The sequence below is a fragment of the Archocentrus centrarchus genome, chromosome 8 (assembly GCF_007364275.1).
Source record: "Archocentrus centrarchus isolate MPI-CPG fArcCen1 chromosome 8, fArcCen1, whole genome shotgun sequence".
NCBI lineage: Eukaryota > Metazoa > Chordata > Actinopteri > Cichliformes > Cichlidae > Archocentrus > Archocentrus centrarchus.
Window position 1 is genome coordinate 15,788,005 of NC_044353.1, and position 19,855 is coordinate 15,807,859.

Genomic DNA, 19,855 nt, shown 5'->3' on the forward strand with positions numbered 1-19,855 from the left:
TTCCAATGACTTCACACAGTGAAGTGGATCTGGACAGTTCACAGTTTTATATTCAATTAAATTTTAATTTCAAATTTATTTATATAGCTCAAAATCACAACAAACAGTCACCTCAAGACGCTTTATATTGTTAAGTAAAAACCCTTCAATAATTACAGAGAAAACCCAACAGTCAAAACAACCCCCTATGAGCACCAGTGGGAAAGAAAAAAACCCTTTTAACAGGAATAATCATAGACGGTTAATGAGTATAAACACATAGAGAGTGTAAAGAGGTGAGTGAAGAAGAAACACTCAGTGGATCATGGAAACCCCCAGCAGATTAGGCCTATTGCCCTAACTACTGTATAAGCTTTATCATAAAGGTAAGTTTTAAGCCTAATCTTAAAAATAGAGAGGCTGAAGGCTCTGCCTCCCATTCTACTCTTAAGTGTCCTAGGAACCACAAGTAAGCCAGCAGTCTGAGACCAAAATGCTCTATTGGGGTGAAACGGTGGTATGAGGTCTTCAAGATAAGATGGAGCCTGATTATTCAAGACCTTGTATGTGAGGAGAAGAATTTTAAATTCAATTCTAGATTTAACAGGGAGCCGATGAAGAAATATGCTCTCTCTTTCTAGTCCCCATCAATACTCTAGCTGGAGCATTTTGAATGAGCTGAAGGTTTTTAAGGGAGCTTTTAGGACAACCTGATAATAACAAATTACAATAGTCCAGCCTAGAAGTAATAAATGCATGAATTAGCGTTTCAGCATCACTCTGAGACAGGATGTTTCTAATTTTAGAAATATTGCAAAATGCAAATGCAAAAAAAAAAAAAAAAAAAACCTGTTCTATGTATCGTCGCCCTCTTAAAATCGTGGCCTAAGTAATTTCTTAAAAAAGTTTTAGTTTTGCCTAAATCATCATATTTTCAGTGTTTGTTTCAGGTATGAGTGTGAGTGTGAATGGTTGTCTGTCTCTCTGTGTTGGCCCTGCGACAGGCTGGCGACCTGTGACAGGGTGTATCCTGCCTCTTGCCCTGTGTCAGCTGGGATAGGCTCCAGCCTGTATGCTGCCCCCACAGTGTTTCTATCTACACTCTCACCTTCACAAATCCTCAGCAACCATAAAAATTAATCACAAATTTTGCATAACCTTATTTCTTAAAGTCAACTAAACATATATCATTATTATCATTTTTTTTTCTTATTTTGAGCTCAGCATCAGCTCCTGGTGGTTGCTCTTGGTTTGCCTTGTGAATTAGAAATTACAGACATTTTTGTCCACAATCTCCCATTTTCAGAGTAATTGCATAAAAAATGTAACCAGGTTGGAAAGATGCTGTCATTTTTAATTATGCCACCAGATGACAGTGCTGCTTTTTGGATGTCCCTCATATTTAAAATGAGAGCCAAATGCTTTAAAATGCTGTTTCAACACTTCATATATTATGTCTGTTTTTTTTGTTGGCCATGAAACTCCTGTCAGTCAGCTTTTTGTTTTTTTGTTAAAGAGTCACAGTGACACAAGAGGCACCAACGCTGTACAAAAACGATACATAGTTTCAATAAAAACATTAAATTTCAAGTGGTGTTTGTGTTATTTCTCTATATTGCATCAGACAAATTAGATTAATTATTCTTCTATTAATGTGACTGTAAATGTGAATGTGCTTATTTGATTTTTGAAAAATTGTAATCTGTCTGTATCCTTTGTGTAAGGTAAATTTATTGTCACTATGGTTTGAAGAGTTAATCTTATGTTGTGAGCTGCAGCAGAAGAAGAGAAGCTCCCATTAGGGTACCTTCATACCAACATGTTTTCTGTAGGTCTGCTGCTGCTGCTGGATCCTCAGTTTAACTCCAAGATCATGGCACATCCTGACATTTCAGCTCCATTCAACATGTTTGCAGCAACACCTGTAAAGTATAAACAGTTGTTAAAGCTAGCTTAGGCAGTCCAAAGTTTGTGTCACACACAAGTTAAAGTAAGCTGAAAGTGCTTCAATATATAGAAAAAAAGAGAAGTGTAAAGCATGCAGTATAACATGGATAAGAACCTGCAGCAGAACCTGCTTGAACTGATGACATTTTTGGAATGCAAAAAAAAAAAAAAAAAAGAGAACAAATAAGATTCTGACAAACCAGCCTTTTCAGTATTAATCAGATGCATTATTTTACAAATGAATAGTTTTCACTACAGTTACTGGTTTGCTGTATGTGACGCTTGTAAAACTGAGAAGTGAAAGGATAGCATTAGTTGAGTCATTTTCGGGTATTTAATGTCATTGTCAAAACACAGTTTACTACATTTGCTTCAGTTATGTCCTTCCTTCAAGGAGGAGTCAATGCAAAACAAAGATGCCTTTCAGCTTTATCTGAATGCAGATGGGGTGCAGAGAACAGTGGACACTCAGCTTAACATGATGGACTGTAGTATAGCACTGCTGTTTATAACTCTATGTTGTGCAGGTGAACATCTTTCAATAATGGTTTTACATTTTTACTCACGTTGTAAATTTAATACCCGCAACTTATTTTTTCTTTTCACAGGTGTTTTTGGACAAACTTTGACTGAGTCTGAACCAGTGGTAAAAAGGCCTGGAGAATCCCACAGTTTGACCTGTACAACCTCTGGATTCACATTTACCAGCTATTGGATGGCTTGGATCAGACAGGCTCCTGGAAAAGGACCGGAGTGGCCACTGTCAGAAACGATGGTGGCAACAGTTACTACGCTCAGTCAGTCCAAGGCAGGTTTACTGTCTCCAGAGACGACAGCAGACAGCAGCTGTATCTGCAGATGAACAATCTGAAGACTGAAGATTCTGCTGTTTATTACGGTGCTCGAGATCCACAGTGACTGAAGTTGGTTGAGCAGCTGTACAAAATTCTACTGAATTCATGTTAAATGTGTTGACAGATCCAAGCCGGATCGGATTCAAATCCTTTCTAGGAATCCCAGGAAAATGCTCCATGTACAAACTGCAGAGTCACAGTGTCACAGTGTCAAGGTGTAGACTCTAACCAACGTACAAGACCAAATTCAAGTGAAATAAGCATTTGATACCTTACAACCCAACCAGAATTCAGGTTTCCACATGTGCCCATGTGATAGATAAGAATCAGTCAATCAATCACAGATACTCGTGATTTAATATAAATGTATAAAATACACCTGTCCACAGAATCAGTTTCTGCCATTCCAAAGATCTCCACCACCATGTGTGAGACCAAAGAGCTGTCAAAAAATGTCAAGGACAAGATTGTAGCCCTGTAAAAGTGACCTGTTGCTAAAGGACAGAATGACTCCACTTTAATAGATTGACCAAGCCAGCAGTTTCACACGAAGCTAGCCTGAAAAGGGTTTATGAAAGCTCATTCACAAACCATGATGTCACAGTGATGGTTCCTACCATTGCAGCTACAGCCTTCTCCTCTGTTTGCACCAGCAACCTCCTCCGCTGGTGTCTCTGGAGCTGCTGGCCATCCTATCATGTTGAAATTGATAAATATGAAAAAAATATATAAATGAGTGAGTTTACACTATTAGAGCACTAACTTTTAAAATCATGTGGCAAGCTTATTATTGAAGTGTTCTTATTTAAACAACCAGTTAAAGAAGTAAAATCATAATTTGTTTGATGCATCCTTTGAGTGATTGTCTGGTTCTTGCTAAATTCACCTCTAAGTTCACCTGATCAGTGAGGAGATGATGCTGCGCTTGTTCTATAGTGTTGAATGTTAGAAGTTTCTGGCACAAAGCAACTGCTGTCTGTGTATAAAAACTATGATAAGCAGGTATGATGGTGGACGAACCACAACTATGTTTTTTGTTAAGGAAGGCAGCTGGGATAGGCTCCAGCCCCCTGCGACCCTGAAACAGATAAGCAGAACAGATGGAAAAGGCTGGATGGATGGATGGAGGAGGAGTCCATGCAAAACTGATGTCTTCATATATGGTGCAGAGCAAAGGTCAGAGACTCAACCTGACAGACAAACTGGAGACGGGATGAAGAAAACTGACTTTACAATGATCACATCTGTTTATTTGGTTGTTTCTTTCATTGTGTTTTCCACCTTGGCTGGTAAGAATATAAAAATCTGTCAGAGTGACAAACATAAATGTAGAAAACATGATCGTACTAATGAGCTGTTAATATTTCTGTAGGTACTGAGGGTCAAACACTGACTGAGTCTGAAGCAGTGGTTAAAAGGCCTGGAGAATCCCACAGACTGACCTGCACATACTCAGGATTCAGTGGTGATATTGATGCTGCTTGGATCAGACAGGCTGCTGGAAAAGGACTGGAATGGATTGCTTATATCAGCAGTGGCAGTAGCTATATCTACTACTCTCAGTCAGTCAGAGGCCGGTTTACCATCTCCAGAGACAACAGCAGAAAGCAGGTGTATCTGCAGATGAGCAGCTTGACAGCTGAGGATTCTGCTGTTTATTACTGTGCCAAAGAGTCACAGTGACACAAGAGGCAGCAATGCTGTACAAAAACACAACATCTCAGATTCTGAGTCATTCCTTCATATACATACATATATTGATACACAGTCTCAATTTAATTTCAAGTGGTGTTTGTATAGTGCTTTGTTCCTCTATAGTGCAGCAGATTTTAAGTATTATTCAGTTGTTATGATTGTAAATGTGAATGTGCTTATGTGATTTTTGAAAAATTATAATCTGTCTGTATCCTTCATGCAAGGCAAACGTCTTGTCACTATGTTTTCGAAGCTGCGTGAGCCAAGATGAGCAAATGCTCATGCAGGCAGCCAACAGAGCAAATAAAGTATTTCCATTCCCTCAGTGATTGTTTTTTCTGCTCAGGGAGATCATAGGTGCAGAGTTATTCTGACCTCCATGCCTTCCTTTATTTATTTATTTTTTTCAATGCAAACACAGCAACTTATGTTTTTGTAAGTGTACCATTTAGTTATGTTTTAATTGCCACAGGAAATGCTTAAACATTACACCCTGACTTTACAGGCAAAATGTTACTGTTAAAAAGTTGCCCGTAATTTATACCACAATAACACACTGCTTTGTTTCCTGCCACCTGGAGGGGCGTTCAATTTGGAAATGTTCATATGGGTAATATTTGAAGGAAGGAACAAACTGTCAGATCGTGGTTTGACTCTCCTGCTACCCCTCTAGCAGCATTAAAAGCTTTGGAGAGCGTTCAAGAACAACTTTTTCCTAAGGGCCTGTTTCTTGGACAGATTTATTCCCAGTACCCAGAATAAATCAGAAAGTTGGCAACAGCTGAGAGCGATGCCCTGAACATGAACCCAAGTGGGTAGTAAATAAACTGAGGCTCTCAGGCATGAATTTGGAATGAATTAAGAATTATGTCTCAATAAGTGTGAATACAGTGAAAGATAAATTTAGGGGCCTGAATAGAAATGAGAGCAGATACAGCAGGCCTCATATCGCTCATACCAATTTAGACACACACTGTGCTGTAAATGTCATTATTGAAGTAATAAAAAAAAAAACAACAACAAAATGGCTGATATTATCATTTGGACTGCAGGAACTGTTTAAAGCATGCTGGAGTCAAATTACTTACTTAAATTACTGCCACACTGATAATCTTCAGCCAACTTCATGATACTGTCACATATTCAAAGAACTATCCTCTCTGTGGTTTTAGTTTCTCTGTCTCTGACTTGAAGATTCAATTCAATTCAATTCAATTCAATTTTATTTATATAGCGCCAAATCACAACAAACTGTCGCCTCAAGGTGCTTTGTATTGTGGGTAAAGACCCTACAATAATACAGAGAAAACCCAACAGTCAAAACGACCCCCTATGAGCAAGCACTTGGTGACAGTGGAAAGGAAAAACTCCCTTTTAACAGGAAGAAACCTCCAGCAGAACCAGGCTCAGGGAGGGGCAGTCATCTGCCGTGACCGGTTTGGGCTGAGGGGAGAGAAAGACATGCTGTGGAAGAGAGCCAGAGATTAATATCAATTAATGATTAAATGCAGAGTGGAGTATAAACAAAGTAAATAAGGTGAATGAGAAACAGTGCATTATGTGAACCCCCCAGCAGACTAGGCCTATAGCAGCATAACTAAGGGATGGTTCAGGGTCACCTGATCCAGCCCTAACTATAAGCTTTATCATAAAGGAAAGTTTTAAGCCTAATCTTAAAAATAGAGAGGGTGTCTTTCTCCCGAATCCAAGCTGGAAGCTGGTTCCACAGAAGAGGCGCCTGAAAGCTGAAGGCTCTGCCTCCCATTCTACTCTTCAGTATCCTAGGAACCACAAGTAAGCCAGCAGTCTGAGAGCGAAGTGCTCAGTTGGGGTGATATGGGACTATGAGGTCTTTGAGATAAGATGGTGCCTGATTATTCAAGACCTTGTATGTGAAGAGAAGAATTTTAAATTCTATTCTAGATTTAACAGGGAGCCAATGAAGAGAAGCCAATATGGGAGAAATCTGCTCTCTCTTTCTAGTACCTGTCAGTACTCTAGCTGCAGCATTTTGGATCAGCTGAAGGCTTTTCAGGAAGCTTTTAGGACAGCCTGATAATAATGAATTACAATAATCCAGCCTAGAAGTAATAAATGCATGAATTAGCTTTTCAGCATCACTCTGAGAAAGGATGTTTCTAATTTTAGAAATATTGCGCAAATGCAAAAAAGCGGTCCTACATATTTGTTTAATATGTGCATTGAAGGACATATCCTGGTCAAAAATGACTCCAAGATTTCTCAAAGTGTTACTGGAGGCCAAAGTAATGCCATCCAGAGTAAGTATCTGGTTAGACACCATGTTTCTAAGATTTGTGGGGCCGAGAACAAGAATTTCAGTTTTATCTGAATTTAGAAGCAGGAAATTAGAGGTCATCCAGGCCTTTATGTCTTTAAGACATTCCTGCAGTTTAAGTAAAAGTAAAAAGTTCAGGCTCTAAAATGTACTCAAAGTAATAAAGCAAAAGTAGTTCTTTGGAGGATGTTTCTACCTGCTATCTTTCTGTAAAGCTAACTGAACCTCATTATATATTATTGTAATATCAAATAATACATGAGAATAGAAATGTTATCCCAATCTAAATTTTTAATTCTAATGAATGCACTCAGCTTGAATCTGTTATGTAGGACACAAACTGTCAAAGGGAATTTAAACACAGCTCTGTTCTCTGTGTCCTCCACAGTAGAGGATGACTGTGCCTCCACCTAAACACAAACATGAGGATACTCAGGGGTTACAGTGGGATTCAAAAGGTGGAGGAACCCTAAGACCAGCTGTAGTGGTTCTGCATGGTGAGAAGAATCATATCTTTCTATTGTAGCTGCAGTAAATGATGTTGGTGTGCAGGCTGTGATCAGCTGACCTGCTGCTGCTGCTCTGAGGTTTACTGCTCTGTGTGGATGAAGTGAATTCACAAAGATGTAACCCAGTATTTCACAGCTATCTGAGCTGATCTCCATCCCCTACACTGACAGCATACAGGCTGTAGAAATGTTGGATTCAGTGAATGAATCTCAGCATCAACAGCTTTGATTCAAACTCATCTCTGCTGCACTGATGTAACCTGTAACTCTGACCATGAACACAGCCTCTGTACACCAACACAGAGCTTTACAGTAAAGCTCTGTACACCAACACAGAGCTTTACTGTAAATACAGTACAACAAGCTAATCTGTTTATTACACACTAAGCTGCAGTATTTTCATACAATCTTTGAATTAAGTCAGCATACTTCAGTTTGTTTTCCAGTCCTTATTTTTAATTCTAACCTCTGAGTGAACTTCTCTCTCTTTGACACACTGTGCGACAAACTGCACACTTTTTGTGTGTTTGCTGATATTTGTTGAGCATTCAGAAACATTGCACTTCCGATTGTGAAAGATGCCAGACATGACAGGCTAAATAAAAAAAAAAAAAAAAAAAAAAAAAAAAAAAAGAAACATTGCACTTAAAATTACCTGCTACACTCCCTTTATGCTCGCTCCTCTTCAGTAGCGGTAATTAAGCGGTTTATGTCCCACGAGCACAAATTACGGACTCAGTCCAGCCCGCTGTAACCCATGGAACACATCAAATCCATCCTCCCTGTCTCCCTGGACCCTTTCCAGTTTGCATATCGGCCTAATCGTTCGACCGACGATGCGATCTCCGCCGCCCTCCACACAGCCCTCGCTCATCTAGACACCAAGGACTCTTATGTCAGAATGCTGTTCATTGACTTCAGCTCGGCATTCAACACCATCATCCCCCAACAGCTAATTCTTAAACTGGACAGTCTAGGGCTGAACACCTCACTGTGTAACTGGCTGTTAGACTTCCTGACCGGGAGGCCACAGGCAGTACGGGTCGGCAGTAATACATCCAACACCATCACACTGAATACGGGGGCCCCCCAAGGATGTGTGCTGAGCCCCCTTCTATTCACCCTGCTGACACATGACTGCACACCATCATACAGCTCCAACTACTTCTTCAAGTTTGCTGACGATACGTTTGCTGGGCCTCATTAAGAACAACGATTAGACAGAATACAGGAATGAGGTGAGCCGCCTGGCCCTGTGGTGTGGATTCAACAATCTCTCTCTGAACGTCGAGAAGACAAAAGAGATTGTTGTGGACTTCAGGAAGATGCAGACCCAGCATGCTCCTCTGACCATTAACGGCACTACTGTGGAGAGAGTGAACAGCACCAAATTCCTGGGAGTGCATGTCTCAGAGGACCTGTCCTGGAGCAAGAACACATCATCACTGGCCAAAAAGGCTCACCAGCGCCTCTACTTTCTCCGTAAGCTGAGAAGAGCTGGAGCTCCAACCCCCATCATGTGCACCTTCTACAGAGGTGCCATCGAGAGTGTCCTGACTAGCTGCATCACAGTGTGGTTTGGCGCATGTACCGCATCCTGCCGTAAGACTCTCCAGCGCATCGTTAGAGCAGCTGAAAAGATCGTCGGCACCTCTTTTCCCTCACTACATGACCTACAGAGTTCCCGCCTCACTCGGAAAGCCCTCTGCATGGCGGGCGATCCTACACATCCACTACACAGCTTCTTCAGCCTGCTGCCATCAGGAAGGAGATTGCGGAGTCTCTGGGCTCAAACCAGCAGACTGAGGGACAGCTCCGTTCATCAGGCAGTCAGGATGCTTAACTCTCTGCCTGCTCTGCCCCCCTCCCTCCCTCTCTTACTGCCTTAACACACAAACTTTAACACTTTTTCACATAACATATTTCACACTGAACTCATTAAGAACTGGTTATTCTCTCAACTCAAGTTTATGTGCTCATTCAATTATACTACTGTTCATAATTGCACTACTGTTACACTTACACTACTGTCTATACTACAATACCGTTTAGAATAGCATCGGCCTTAATGCACTGCACATGTCACTTTACTGTCAATATCAGGGTCTCCATATATATATATACTGTGTACATCTACTTTATTCATTGCATATGCCACTTATCTAGATATCAATGCCAGGACCGCTACACGTGGGTGTATATATATATATATATATATATACTTTTATATTTATATGTTTATACTGCTATAGTTTATATTTTACAGTTAGGATGGTACCGTATTTTTCTTTTTTATTTATTATGTTAGTATTATTGGTTAGTTAAATGTTTACTGTTTATTGTTGCACCATGGGTCTGAGAGTAACGGAATTTCGATCCTGTGTATGTCCTGTACATATTGCAGATTCGACAATAAAGTTGACTTTGACTTTGACTTGATTATAGCGCTGTAAATGATAAATAAATTATTTGTGTTTGCGTTTTCAATCCCATTGTACCCGATAAGCCCCGGTGATGGAGGATTGGTTCTTATGTGTTATTATTCCTCCGTTTAGGCTCAGATCGTTTGATGTTTGACGGCGCACTGACCGGAAATGCAAACATCTTTCTGACGTGTTTAAAAGTAACGAGTGTGTTTTGAAAATGTAAGAAGTAGAAAGTACAGATACTTACTGTACTGTAAAAATGTAGGGAGTAAAAGTAAAAAGTAGTCAGAAAAACAAATACTCAAGTAAAGTACAGATACCTGAAAAATCTACTTAAGTACAGTAACGAAGTATTTGTAATTCGTTACGCTGCAAAGCATGTGTGGCATGTGTGAGCAATTCAGCAGTAATTCAAAAATCAGACATACAGGGATTTTATATGAGAAAACCAAAGTAATTACATCTTCTGTTTTACTGCAGGGGCAATAAAATAAAGTGTGAATAAATGATACAGTTAAACAAATGTGAGGCAAAGATGATCTCTGACAAGTTTATCTGGTGCTTATATATCATGGTACCTAACAGGCTCTTCTTTTTTTTTTTTTTTTTTTTTTTTTTTTTTTTTTTTTTTTTTAGCCTGTCATGTCTGGTAGATCTTGCAAGCAGAACTGTGATCTGAATGCGTTGTTGTGCCAAACATATTTGCTATTTCAAGATGAGCTCTATAGGTTCTCAATAGGCTCTTCTTGTTGATGTTTTAACCCTTTATTTTATTTATCTGAGTTATTTTTCCACATACTATGTAACAGCCAGAGCTGACAGGCTGAAGAAGAGGAAAATAAAGAGAAGAAAAAGGGAGAGAGAAAGGGAGCAAAAAAAAAAAAAAAAGGGGAAAGAGCACAAGTCTATTAATCAGATACTTCATCACTTTAACATATAAAAAAATACTATCAATACTTGCAAAAATAAATTTGTGTGTGAAAAACAAAACTAACAAAGCATGTTACGCACACCAACAATTTTGTTGAGTTGTGATTGAGTGGGCGTTTGTGTCTGTGTCATGTTTGTGTCTGTGTCATGGAACGTACTTACCAATGAGGGCAAAACGCTGCAGCTCCACCCATCAGAAGCCAGAGGCAGGTACGGAAAGCCCCCGGAACCCCAGGCCACCAGCAGCCCACCAAGGGCCAGGAAGACCCCCGGCCACTCAGTCCAAAGACAACCGCATACCTACCCCAGCAGACGGGAGAGGGTGGTCTCAGACGGAGCCCCCCCCGTCGAGGAGCGAGGGCTCCAGGGAACCCAAGGCGATGAGAAGCCAGCCCCCCCCCCGCGGCCAGCCCCCTGCACTGGCCGGCGGCAGGGCTCCCGGGCCCACGGCACCCAAGGACCGCCCGACCCTCCACAGCGCCCCCCCCCCACGCCGAAGAAGCCAACGCAGCCCCGCACCGCACCCCCAAGGGGGGCAGGCCAGCACCCACGCCAGAACACCCAGCCCCACCCAGGAACCCCGAGGCACCCCCATCCCAGGGGGGTAGGGGGGAGGAGGCAACCAGCAAGGAGCGGCCAGGAGGCAAGGCACAAGGCCCAGACCCAGGTCCAGCCATACATACAAACACACCCAGACACCCGTGTACACATTTATACACAGATACTCATACATGCCCATACATACTTACCCACACACAGATATGCCATACATACACATTCACTCACCCACCCATACTCACGGAGACGGTGACAAATACACAAAGACACACATTCATCCATAGCTACCCACCCTCTGAAGGCGGGGCAAGTGGAAACCACCCCAGGGCCAACAGCGACCCCAGGACGCCACCAGCCCGGTCCCCAAGGAACCACCCGACCCCTACCCCAGGCGAGACGCAAGAAATCGGGGTGTAAGATGACCCATCCACCCCTCCTCCTCCCCAACTTGTAGGTCTATGTGTTAATGTTTGTGAGTGAATGAGGTGTATAGGGTGCAGTTAAAATTGAGGGGACAGTTATGCCACAAGCGCCAACTGTTGGTCGTCAGCGCTTGCCCACACTGCCCCCCCAAAACCCTCCATGTCTAAAGTGCAAATAAAATTTGGAGACAGACAGTGACGAGGATCCGAGTGGGGCCACCTCAGCGGTCCATCTCATCAACCTCTGAGTAACATGCCTGCCCCAAAGGTCCTATGTGTATCAGGTTGTAAGTGTGTATGTGTTGTGAGTTATAATGACTAAAGTGCAATTAAAACGGAGAGGCAAGTGGTGGTGCAGCTCTCCACGTGGCCTCTCCATCCTACATCTGTGAGTGATGTGTATTCTGTGTGTGTGTGTGTGTGTGTTTGTGTATGGGGAGGGGGGGGGGGGGGGGGGGGGGGGGGGGGGGGGGGCATATGACCAGGAAAAATCCTGGAAGAAGAGAGCCAGCTGTCCGCTGGCTCAATAGGCACCCCGACCTCCCACACCCCAGCACAGGGCAGGGGGAGGTGAGCCCGGGGCCGCGGTGACAGCATCCCGGAGCACTGCAGCACCCGAGGTTGGCGCCCTCGCCCCCACCGCAGAGGGCGGCCCGCTCCTCCTAGATGCCCATTCACTCAACAATAGACACAAACAGGCGACAGGACATACTGGCCTGGGCATGGAAATGCAGTGCCCAGTCCCCCCCAACCACCCCACCGCGGCCCCATCCCCCACCCCACCCCCCTGCAATGCAGGCACCCCAGGGCCCCAAAAGCGTAGACCGGACATCCCGACGTCAGGCCAACCCACCCCACCCGGCGGCGCGGCCGGGACAGCAGAGGCCCCCCCCGCGCCAGGGGGGGCCCACCGGGAGCCGGCGCGGCCCCAGTGCCGGGGCCCCAGACCCCAGCCCCCAAGCCATACAGGGAAGACCAGCCAACCGACCGAGGGCCGGCACCACCCCCCCAAGCACCCCGCCCACACCCCAGGACCGAAGGCAGCACCATCCAAGCCCCCACCACCATCAACCAGGACAGGCACACAGACATCACCAGAAGGTCGCCCCAGGACCCCAGCCTCAGGAGGCCACCAGCTACCCAGGCCCCCGGAGTCCCCCCCCACCCCCCCACAAAGCACATCAGGAGCAGAGCCCGCAGCCCACCACCCCCACTAAGTAATGGAGCTGAGCAGTGGGAACCAAAGAGAGTCAAATTCCTCCAATTTGTTTTTAGAAGAAGCAGACATTCTCTCTAAACTAACATGATCTACTAATAAATTTCTGTACTGAGTAATACATAGTTTATTTTTTGTCTTCCAGTTCATGAGGATCATCTTCTTAGCGATGCACAAGGCAGTAAGAACTATGTGTGATATATTTAACTCCATAATTAATTCACTGACATCACCTAAGATGCATAGTCTGGGGGAAGTTGGGATATGACAGCTAAACCATGTGGATAGATCTTCACAAATCCTCTGCCAAAATCTCTGAACTGGTACACAAGACCACAGAGCGTGTAGATGATTATCCTCTGAATTGCTTGTACAGTGGGTGCATATGTTTGAGTGTGTAAGGCCCATTTGGAACATCCTTTGTCCAGTGTAGTATGTTCTATGGAGAATCTTATATTGTACAAGTTGTATTTGGGGTCTTTTAGTCATTTTGAAGATATTTAAACATATTTCTGTCCATAAATTTTGATCCAGGTTGACAGAAAGATCACGCTCCCATTTTGTAATTGGGAGGGAAACTGAATCATCAGTTTTTATTAATAATTTATATAATTTTGATAACAATTTTGGGGTACAGAGGTTAAGAAATTCTGTTACCCAAGTAGGCATTTCTAGATTCAATTGATTAAGGTTAAATCTTCCCTGTAGGACGGACTTAACTTGTTGATATTCCAGAAATCTACCGTTGCCAATTCTATATTTTGATATAAGTTCTTGGAACGTGATAAAATTTCCATCTTGGATAATATGTTCTAAGTTATTTATACCCTTATCACGCCATAACGGAAAATTCAGCATTTTCTTTTTCTGACAAATATCTGGATTGTTCCAAATGGGTGTTAGTTTACAGGGGATGAGTGAAGACTTAGTTATTTTTAAAAATTCCCACCAGGCTGTCAGAGAGGTATTTATACTAAGGACTTTATAGCAGTTATGATGTTTAATACTGGAACTAATGAAAGGTAAATCTGAGATTTTTATTTTTCCACAAAACGCCTGTTCTAGATCCAGCCATGGGTTGTCTAATGAATTGGATTTGATCCACTTTGAAATATACTGCAATCTACTGCTTAAGAAATAGTAATAAAAGTTTGGTAATTCTAGACCTCCACTGTGTTTTGGCTTTTGTAAAGTTTTTAAGCTTATTCTTGACGGTTTGTTTTTCCATAAAAACTTTGAGATGTTTGAATCTAGTGACTTAAACCAAGGAAGAGTAGGTTTATTAGGGATCAATGAAAATAGATAATTAATTTTTGGTAAAACCATCATTTTAATGGCAGCAACTCTCCCCATGAGTGATATAGGTAAACTGTTCCAACGTGTGAGATCATCCTCTATTGTTTTTAATAAGGGGATATGATTTAATCGTACCAAGTCTGAGAGCCTGGCGGAAAAATTTATGCCTAAATATCTAATATTTCCTGACTTTAGGGGGGTCCTAGAGGTTCTCTGGAAATTACAATTCAGAGGCAAAACTGTTGATTTACTCCAATTGATAGAGTAATCAGATATAGATGAGAACTTATCTATCAGTGTGATAGTCTTCAAAAGAGAGCCTTGTGAATTCCCAAGGAAAAGTAATACATCATCAGCATAAAGGCTAAGTTTATGGTCCATATTTTCAGTTTGAATCCCTTTAATATTTACATTTTGACGGATTGCTGCTGCTAGCGGCTCAATGAAAATTACAAAAAGAGAGGGAGAGAGTGGGCAGCCCTGCCTAGTGCCCCTCTGCAGACTGAAACTTTGTGAAATGAGATCATTTGTCCTAACACGCGCATTCGGAGAGCTGTGTAGTGTTCTGATCCAGTTTATAAAGGATAAACCGAATCCAAATTTTTGCAGAACTGCTAGTAAGAATTTCCAATTTACCTGATCAAATGCCTTTTCTGCATCTAAAGACACGATTGTCGTCTCTAATTTGTTAATAGAACAATAGTCTATTATATTTATCAGTCGACGTGTATTATTGGCTGAGTGCCGACCCTTGATAAAGCCTGTTTGATCTGGATGTACAATAAATGGAGTAATACTTTCTAATCTTTTGGCAAGGGCTTTGCAAATTATTTTAAGATCTACATTAATGAGAGAGATTGGCCTGTAGCTGGATGGGAGTGTGGGGTCTTTGCCTGGTTTAAGAAGCAGGCTAATGTTAGCAGAGTTTAAGGTTGGAGATAAGATGTGGTCATTCTGAATCTGAGTTACCATTCTGAAAAAAATGGGAGCTAGCTCAGACCAAAATTCTTTATAAAACTCGGCTGGAAAACCATCTGGGCCTGGGGCTTTATTATTTGGGAGATGCTGTAGGGCTTCACTAAGTTCAGACAATGAAAGAGGTAAATCCAGAGCTGCAGCCTGGCTGTCATTTAGTTTTGGTAGATTTATATTATTAAGAAATTCTTCAATTTCAGTATCAGATGGGTTAATCTGTGGTGAATATAAGGCTTCATAGAAGTCTCTGAAAGAGTTATTTATTTGTTGTGGGTCATGAGTAATAATACCAGTCGAGTCTTTAATAGAAAAAATAGCTGTTTTTTCTTTATTCAGTTTTAATTGCTTGGCCAGGAATTTTCCTGATTTATTTCCATGCTCAAAGTTTTCCAAACGCTGCCTCTGCAACATAAATTGTGTCCTTTTATCAATTATTTCATTTAGCTCCAGTTTCAGTTTCCTCAGGCTGATAATTGTATGTTCTTGTGGTGAAGCGGCATAGGCAGTTTCTAAAGATTTAATTTTTTGTTCTAATTCTAACACAAGTGCTTTTTCTTTATTTTTCCTATGCGAGCAGTAAGATATTATTTTGCCCCGCATTACTGCCTTTCCTGCTTCCCAAAGAACACATGGTGATATTCCTGGAATATCATTATATTCTAAGTATGCTGACCATTCCTTTTTGAAATAATTAATAAAATCTTCTTCTTTAAGTAATGATGTATTAAATCTCCAGTTCCTGATTGGTGGTGTGACTCTTTTCTGTGTCAGAGACATAGACACCGGTGCATGATCGCTAATAGTGATAGGGTGAATCTGAGTGTCTGTGATATCCATCATTATGGAGCTGCTAACTAAAAAGTAATCTAAGCGGGAATGAGATTTGTGTACTGGTGAGAAATAACTATAATCTCTCAAAGTAGGGTGATGTGAACGCCAAGCATCGCAAAGTCCAAAATCCTTCATGTACTGTTTAAGAATGTCTGCAGACTGCCAGTTCCTCTGACTCACTGCTGTACTGAGCCTGTCAATATCTGCATTAAGTACCAGGTTGAAGTCTCCTCCTATTACAAGTGTGGTGTCAGAGTGATCTGAGAGTGAAGTGAACAAAGCATGAAAGAAGGAGGGGTCATCAACATTTGGTCCATATATACTAGCAATACATAAATCTGTATTCTGTATAGATAAATTAAGTATTATAAATCTACCTTCAGGGTCTATTGTACTGTTGCTAATGTTAAAGTTTATCTTCTTGTTAATCAATATAGCTACACCTCTTTGTTTGGAGTTATAGCAGGCTGAGTACGTGTGAGGGAACTGTGGAGAGGAAAGAGTGAGCACAGATGTTTTGGACACATGTGTCTCCTGTAGAAAAACAACATCTGCTTTTAAGTCTTTTAACCGATTAAAAATTTTTAGTCTCTTTTCCCTCGAACCAGCCCCGTGCACATTCCATGAGACAAATCTGAGTGTGCTCATATTTAAACTAACTGATGGACTGTTGTGTGCTCACTAAGGATGTGTGTGTGTGTGTACATATGTTCTGTATGTTGGCGTGTGCCCTTTATATTGATGTGTGCGTGTGTATGTGCGCTGTATGTTGGTGTGTGTGCATCTGCGCTGTATGTTAGTGTAGTAAACTGTAGCATTGTAAGTGACGTAAACATATTGCTGAGTGCAGAAAGAAAAAAGACGTGTAAAAAGTGACCTAAGTGACATAAGAATGAAATTAGATGAGGGGAAAACAAAACAGAACAAACAAACAAACAAACGATCACGGTACTATGCTGACTCGTCGGCGTTAATGGTACTACTTAGACAGATTTAGACTATTTAATGGTACTGTTTAGATGGTTGAAAAAAAAAACTCAGAAAAGAACGTTAATATGGACACAGATCACCTGATCGATCAGCAGAGCCATGGCGTGGTGTTTTTGTCTCGGTAAAGCTGTCCGTTTACATACAGTTTGTCCACGGCGATGACAGCCCGGGAGCCTTCCTGCATGAGCTTCTTCCGGATGGGGAATAGGGCCTTGCGTCGCTCCAGAATCTCCTTTGGAAACTGGTCGTTGACGCTGAAGTCCGTCCCTCTCAGCTCCCGGCCGCGGCTCTTCACCAGCTCTTTTTCTTTGAAGTGTTCGAATTTGGCCACGATCGGTCTGGGTCTGCGTGCTCCGGGTCGCTTCCCTCCCAGGCGGTGGACTCTATGGAAGGCGATGGTCTTCACGGCGTCCTCCGGGAGCTTCAGGTGAGTTTGGATAAATTCCTTCACTGTAGCCTCCGGGTCCTCCTCTGCCTTCTCCGGGATACCTGAAAACACAAGATTTTCTCTCATGCTGCGGGCCTGAAGCTCGATAATCGATTCTTTAATTTTCTTATTTTCTTCTGAGAGCCGGGTCGTTTCCTCGGTGAGGGAATTCACCGACTCTCTGAGGACAGCGTTTTCAGCAGCCAGTGTTTCCACCTGATGCTGGCTGAACTCGACTGACTCCCGCAGGGCCTGAAACTCCTTGTGAAGGATTTCAACCAGGGCCAAGCGGGCGTCAAAGCTGGACAATTTGTTATTAATGGACTCCAGAATGTCCACAATATTGGTGGTGGGTGACGAAGTTGCCTCTGGGGAATCTTCTGGGCGGCTTCTTTTTGTGGACGGCGTTCCTTTGCTGGTGGAGGGAGTCGGCGTCTTGTCTGTTTTCCCCATGACGACTCGCTCAAAACACCCGTCGATGTACCGCAGCAAACTATCCAGGTCCTCTTCACCGTCCTCCAGATTGTTGTAAATAATTTAAGTTAGGCTAAGAAACTACCTATATTTTTGGTTTTAAGCCTGTCTAGTTATAAATTGGCGAAAAAAAAAAAAGGCTAATCACGCAAATGTTTGCTGATAGAGTCACGCCGCCATTAACGATACTGCCGAGATTCACAAAGTCTCGCGTGACTACAGCATAGTCTCCTCCTCCTAACAGGCTCTTCTATTGGCTCCAATTATATCAACACTGAGGTGTTTGATTCTATGCAAACTCAGTGAGATCTCCTGCTACTCAGCAATAAAAACTCTTCACATTTTTTGTGTGTAGATTACGGAACGTCAGCTTTAACGTGAATCATGTTTTGTGTAACTCTGCTGCTGCTGTTGGCAGCTGTATCATGTGGGTCTCTCTGGATTCGTCATACTCACCAATTTGTCGTTAATCGCACAATTTGATGATTTACTGTGAAATATTTTTTTCTGTTTACAGGTGTAAAGTGTGAACAGCTGACACAGCCGGCCTCTGTGACTGTACAGCCAGGGCAGCGTCTGACCATCAGCTGTCAGGTCTCTTATTCTGTGAGCAGCTACTACACAGCTTGGGTCAGACAGCCTGCAGGGAAAGCACTGGAGTGGATTGGAAGAGTAGCTGGATCTTCCACAGACTACAAAGATTCACTTAAAAGCAAGTTCAGCATTTCTGCAGCCTCTTCCAGCAACACAGTGACTTTAATTGGACAGAATGTGCAGCCTGAAGACTCTGCTGTGTATTACTGTGCCCGAGAGCCACAGTAACACAAAGCATCAGCAGCCCTTAACAAAAACCCCTCAGAGCCTCAACAGTTAAATTCACCAGAGGAGGAGCCCTTGGACCACTGATAATTTCTTAACATAGATCACTGCTGTAGGGGGAGGCAGTCCATGTAGCAGTAAAAGTGTGAAAAAAAAAAAATCCCAAAAGACATTATTTGTAAGAAAAAAATGCATAAATAATACTAAATACTAATATCAAACATGTTCTTATGAAAGTAATAATTCTGTCTAACTGAGTACATTTAGAAAAGTTCATTTTAAGTTCAGTAATGAAGATCTCCATTAACTTTGTGACCTGCATTCCTGAGTGTTTGGATCAAACTCAATTATGTCATCACAGTTGAGTTAGGGCAGCATGTAGGCCTATAGACGGTACTACACTACCATCTATAGATGCTACAGTGATTAACTTTGTTCAAGGTTTTAACTAAACAGCTTCGTATTGTTTTAATGTTGAGAATTTTGAATAAAGCTATATTTATATATGAAACCGCATCTCTTGCCTCTGTGTATTCAAACCTGTGCAGGCTTTCTTTATTATTATAGCATTTAACCCTTAGATTTCCTGGGGTGAAATACCTGCAGGTGGTGTTGTCGCAACAAAATCATGTGTTTTCCATGACCACACTGCCAGATAAAGTTTAAGTTTTTATTTTTTCTTACAGACAAACTGCAGATTAAAGTCAAATTTAAGACATGAAATTCATCTGTCCATTTTCTAATCTGATATTTCAGCTCTTATTACCTTACAGTCATACGCAAGATTTGTGAGTGTAAAGTTAAAGAGTCTGCAGGACGGTTACAGAAAAATGAAAAATATCACCCTTTTGTGCAGAATATAATATAATGCTTATTCTGAAGATGATAACATAAACATAAACTACTATTTGAACAACCTTGCATCTGGAGCAGATTAATATTGGCACAAACATTAAGGATTCACTGAAGAACAAGTTCAATATATTAGACTGTGCCAGCAGAAGAGTTACCTTCAATAGTCAGCAGAGGTGGCAAAAGTACTGACATTCTGTACTTAAGTAGAAGTACAAGTACTTATGTTAAAAAATACTTTAGTAAAAGTCAAAGTACTGGTTCAACTTCTCTACTTAAGTAAAAGTAAAAAAGTACAGGCTCTGAAATGTACTCAAAGTAAGAAAGTAAAAGTAGTTCTTTGGAGGATGTTTCTACCT

General features: G+C 41.8%; 1 protein-coding gene and 1 gene segment (V, D, J or C); both read left to right on the forward strand.

Annotated features, from left to right (window-relative positions):
• The window catches only part of LOC115783986 (serine/threonine-protein kinase pim-1-like), a 1,015,907-nt gene that overhangs the window by 948,872 nt on the left and 47,180 nt on the right, over positions 1 to 19,855 (forward strand). The gene's annotated exons all lie outside the window — the stretch shown is intronic.
• Positions 18,210 to 18,647, forward strand: LOC115784019 (Ig heavy chain V region 5A-like). The segment is given in 2 exon segments: positions 18,210 to 18,252; positions 18,343 to 18,647. Coding segments are annotated over 2 exon segments (348 nt in total).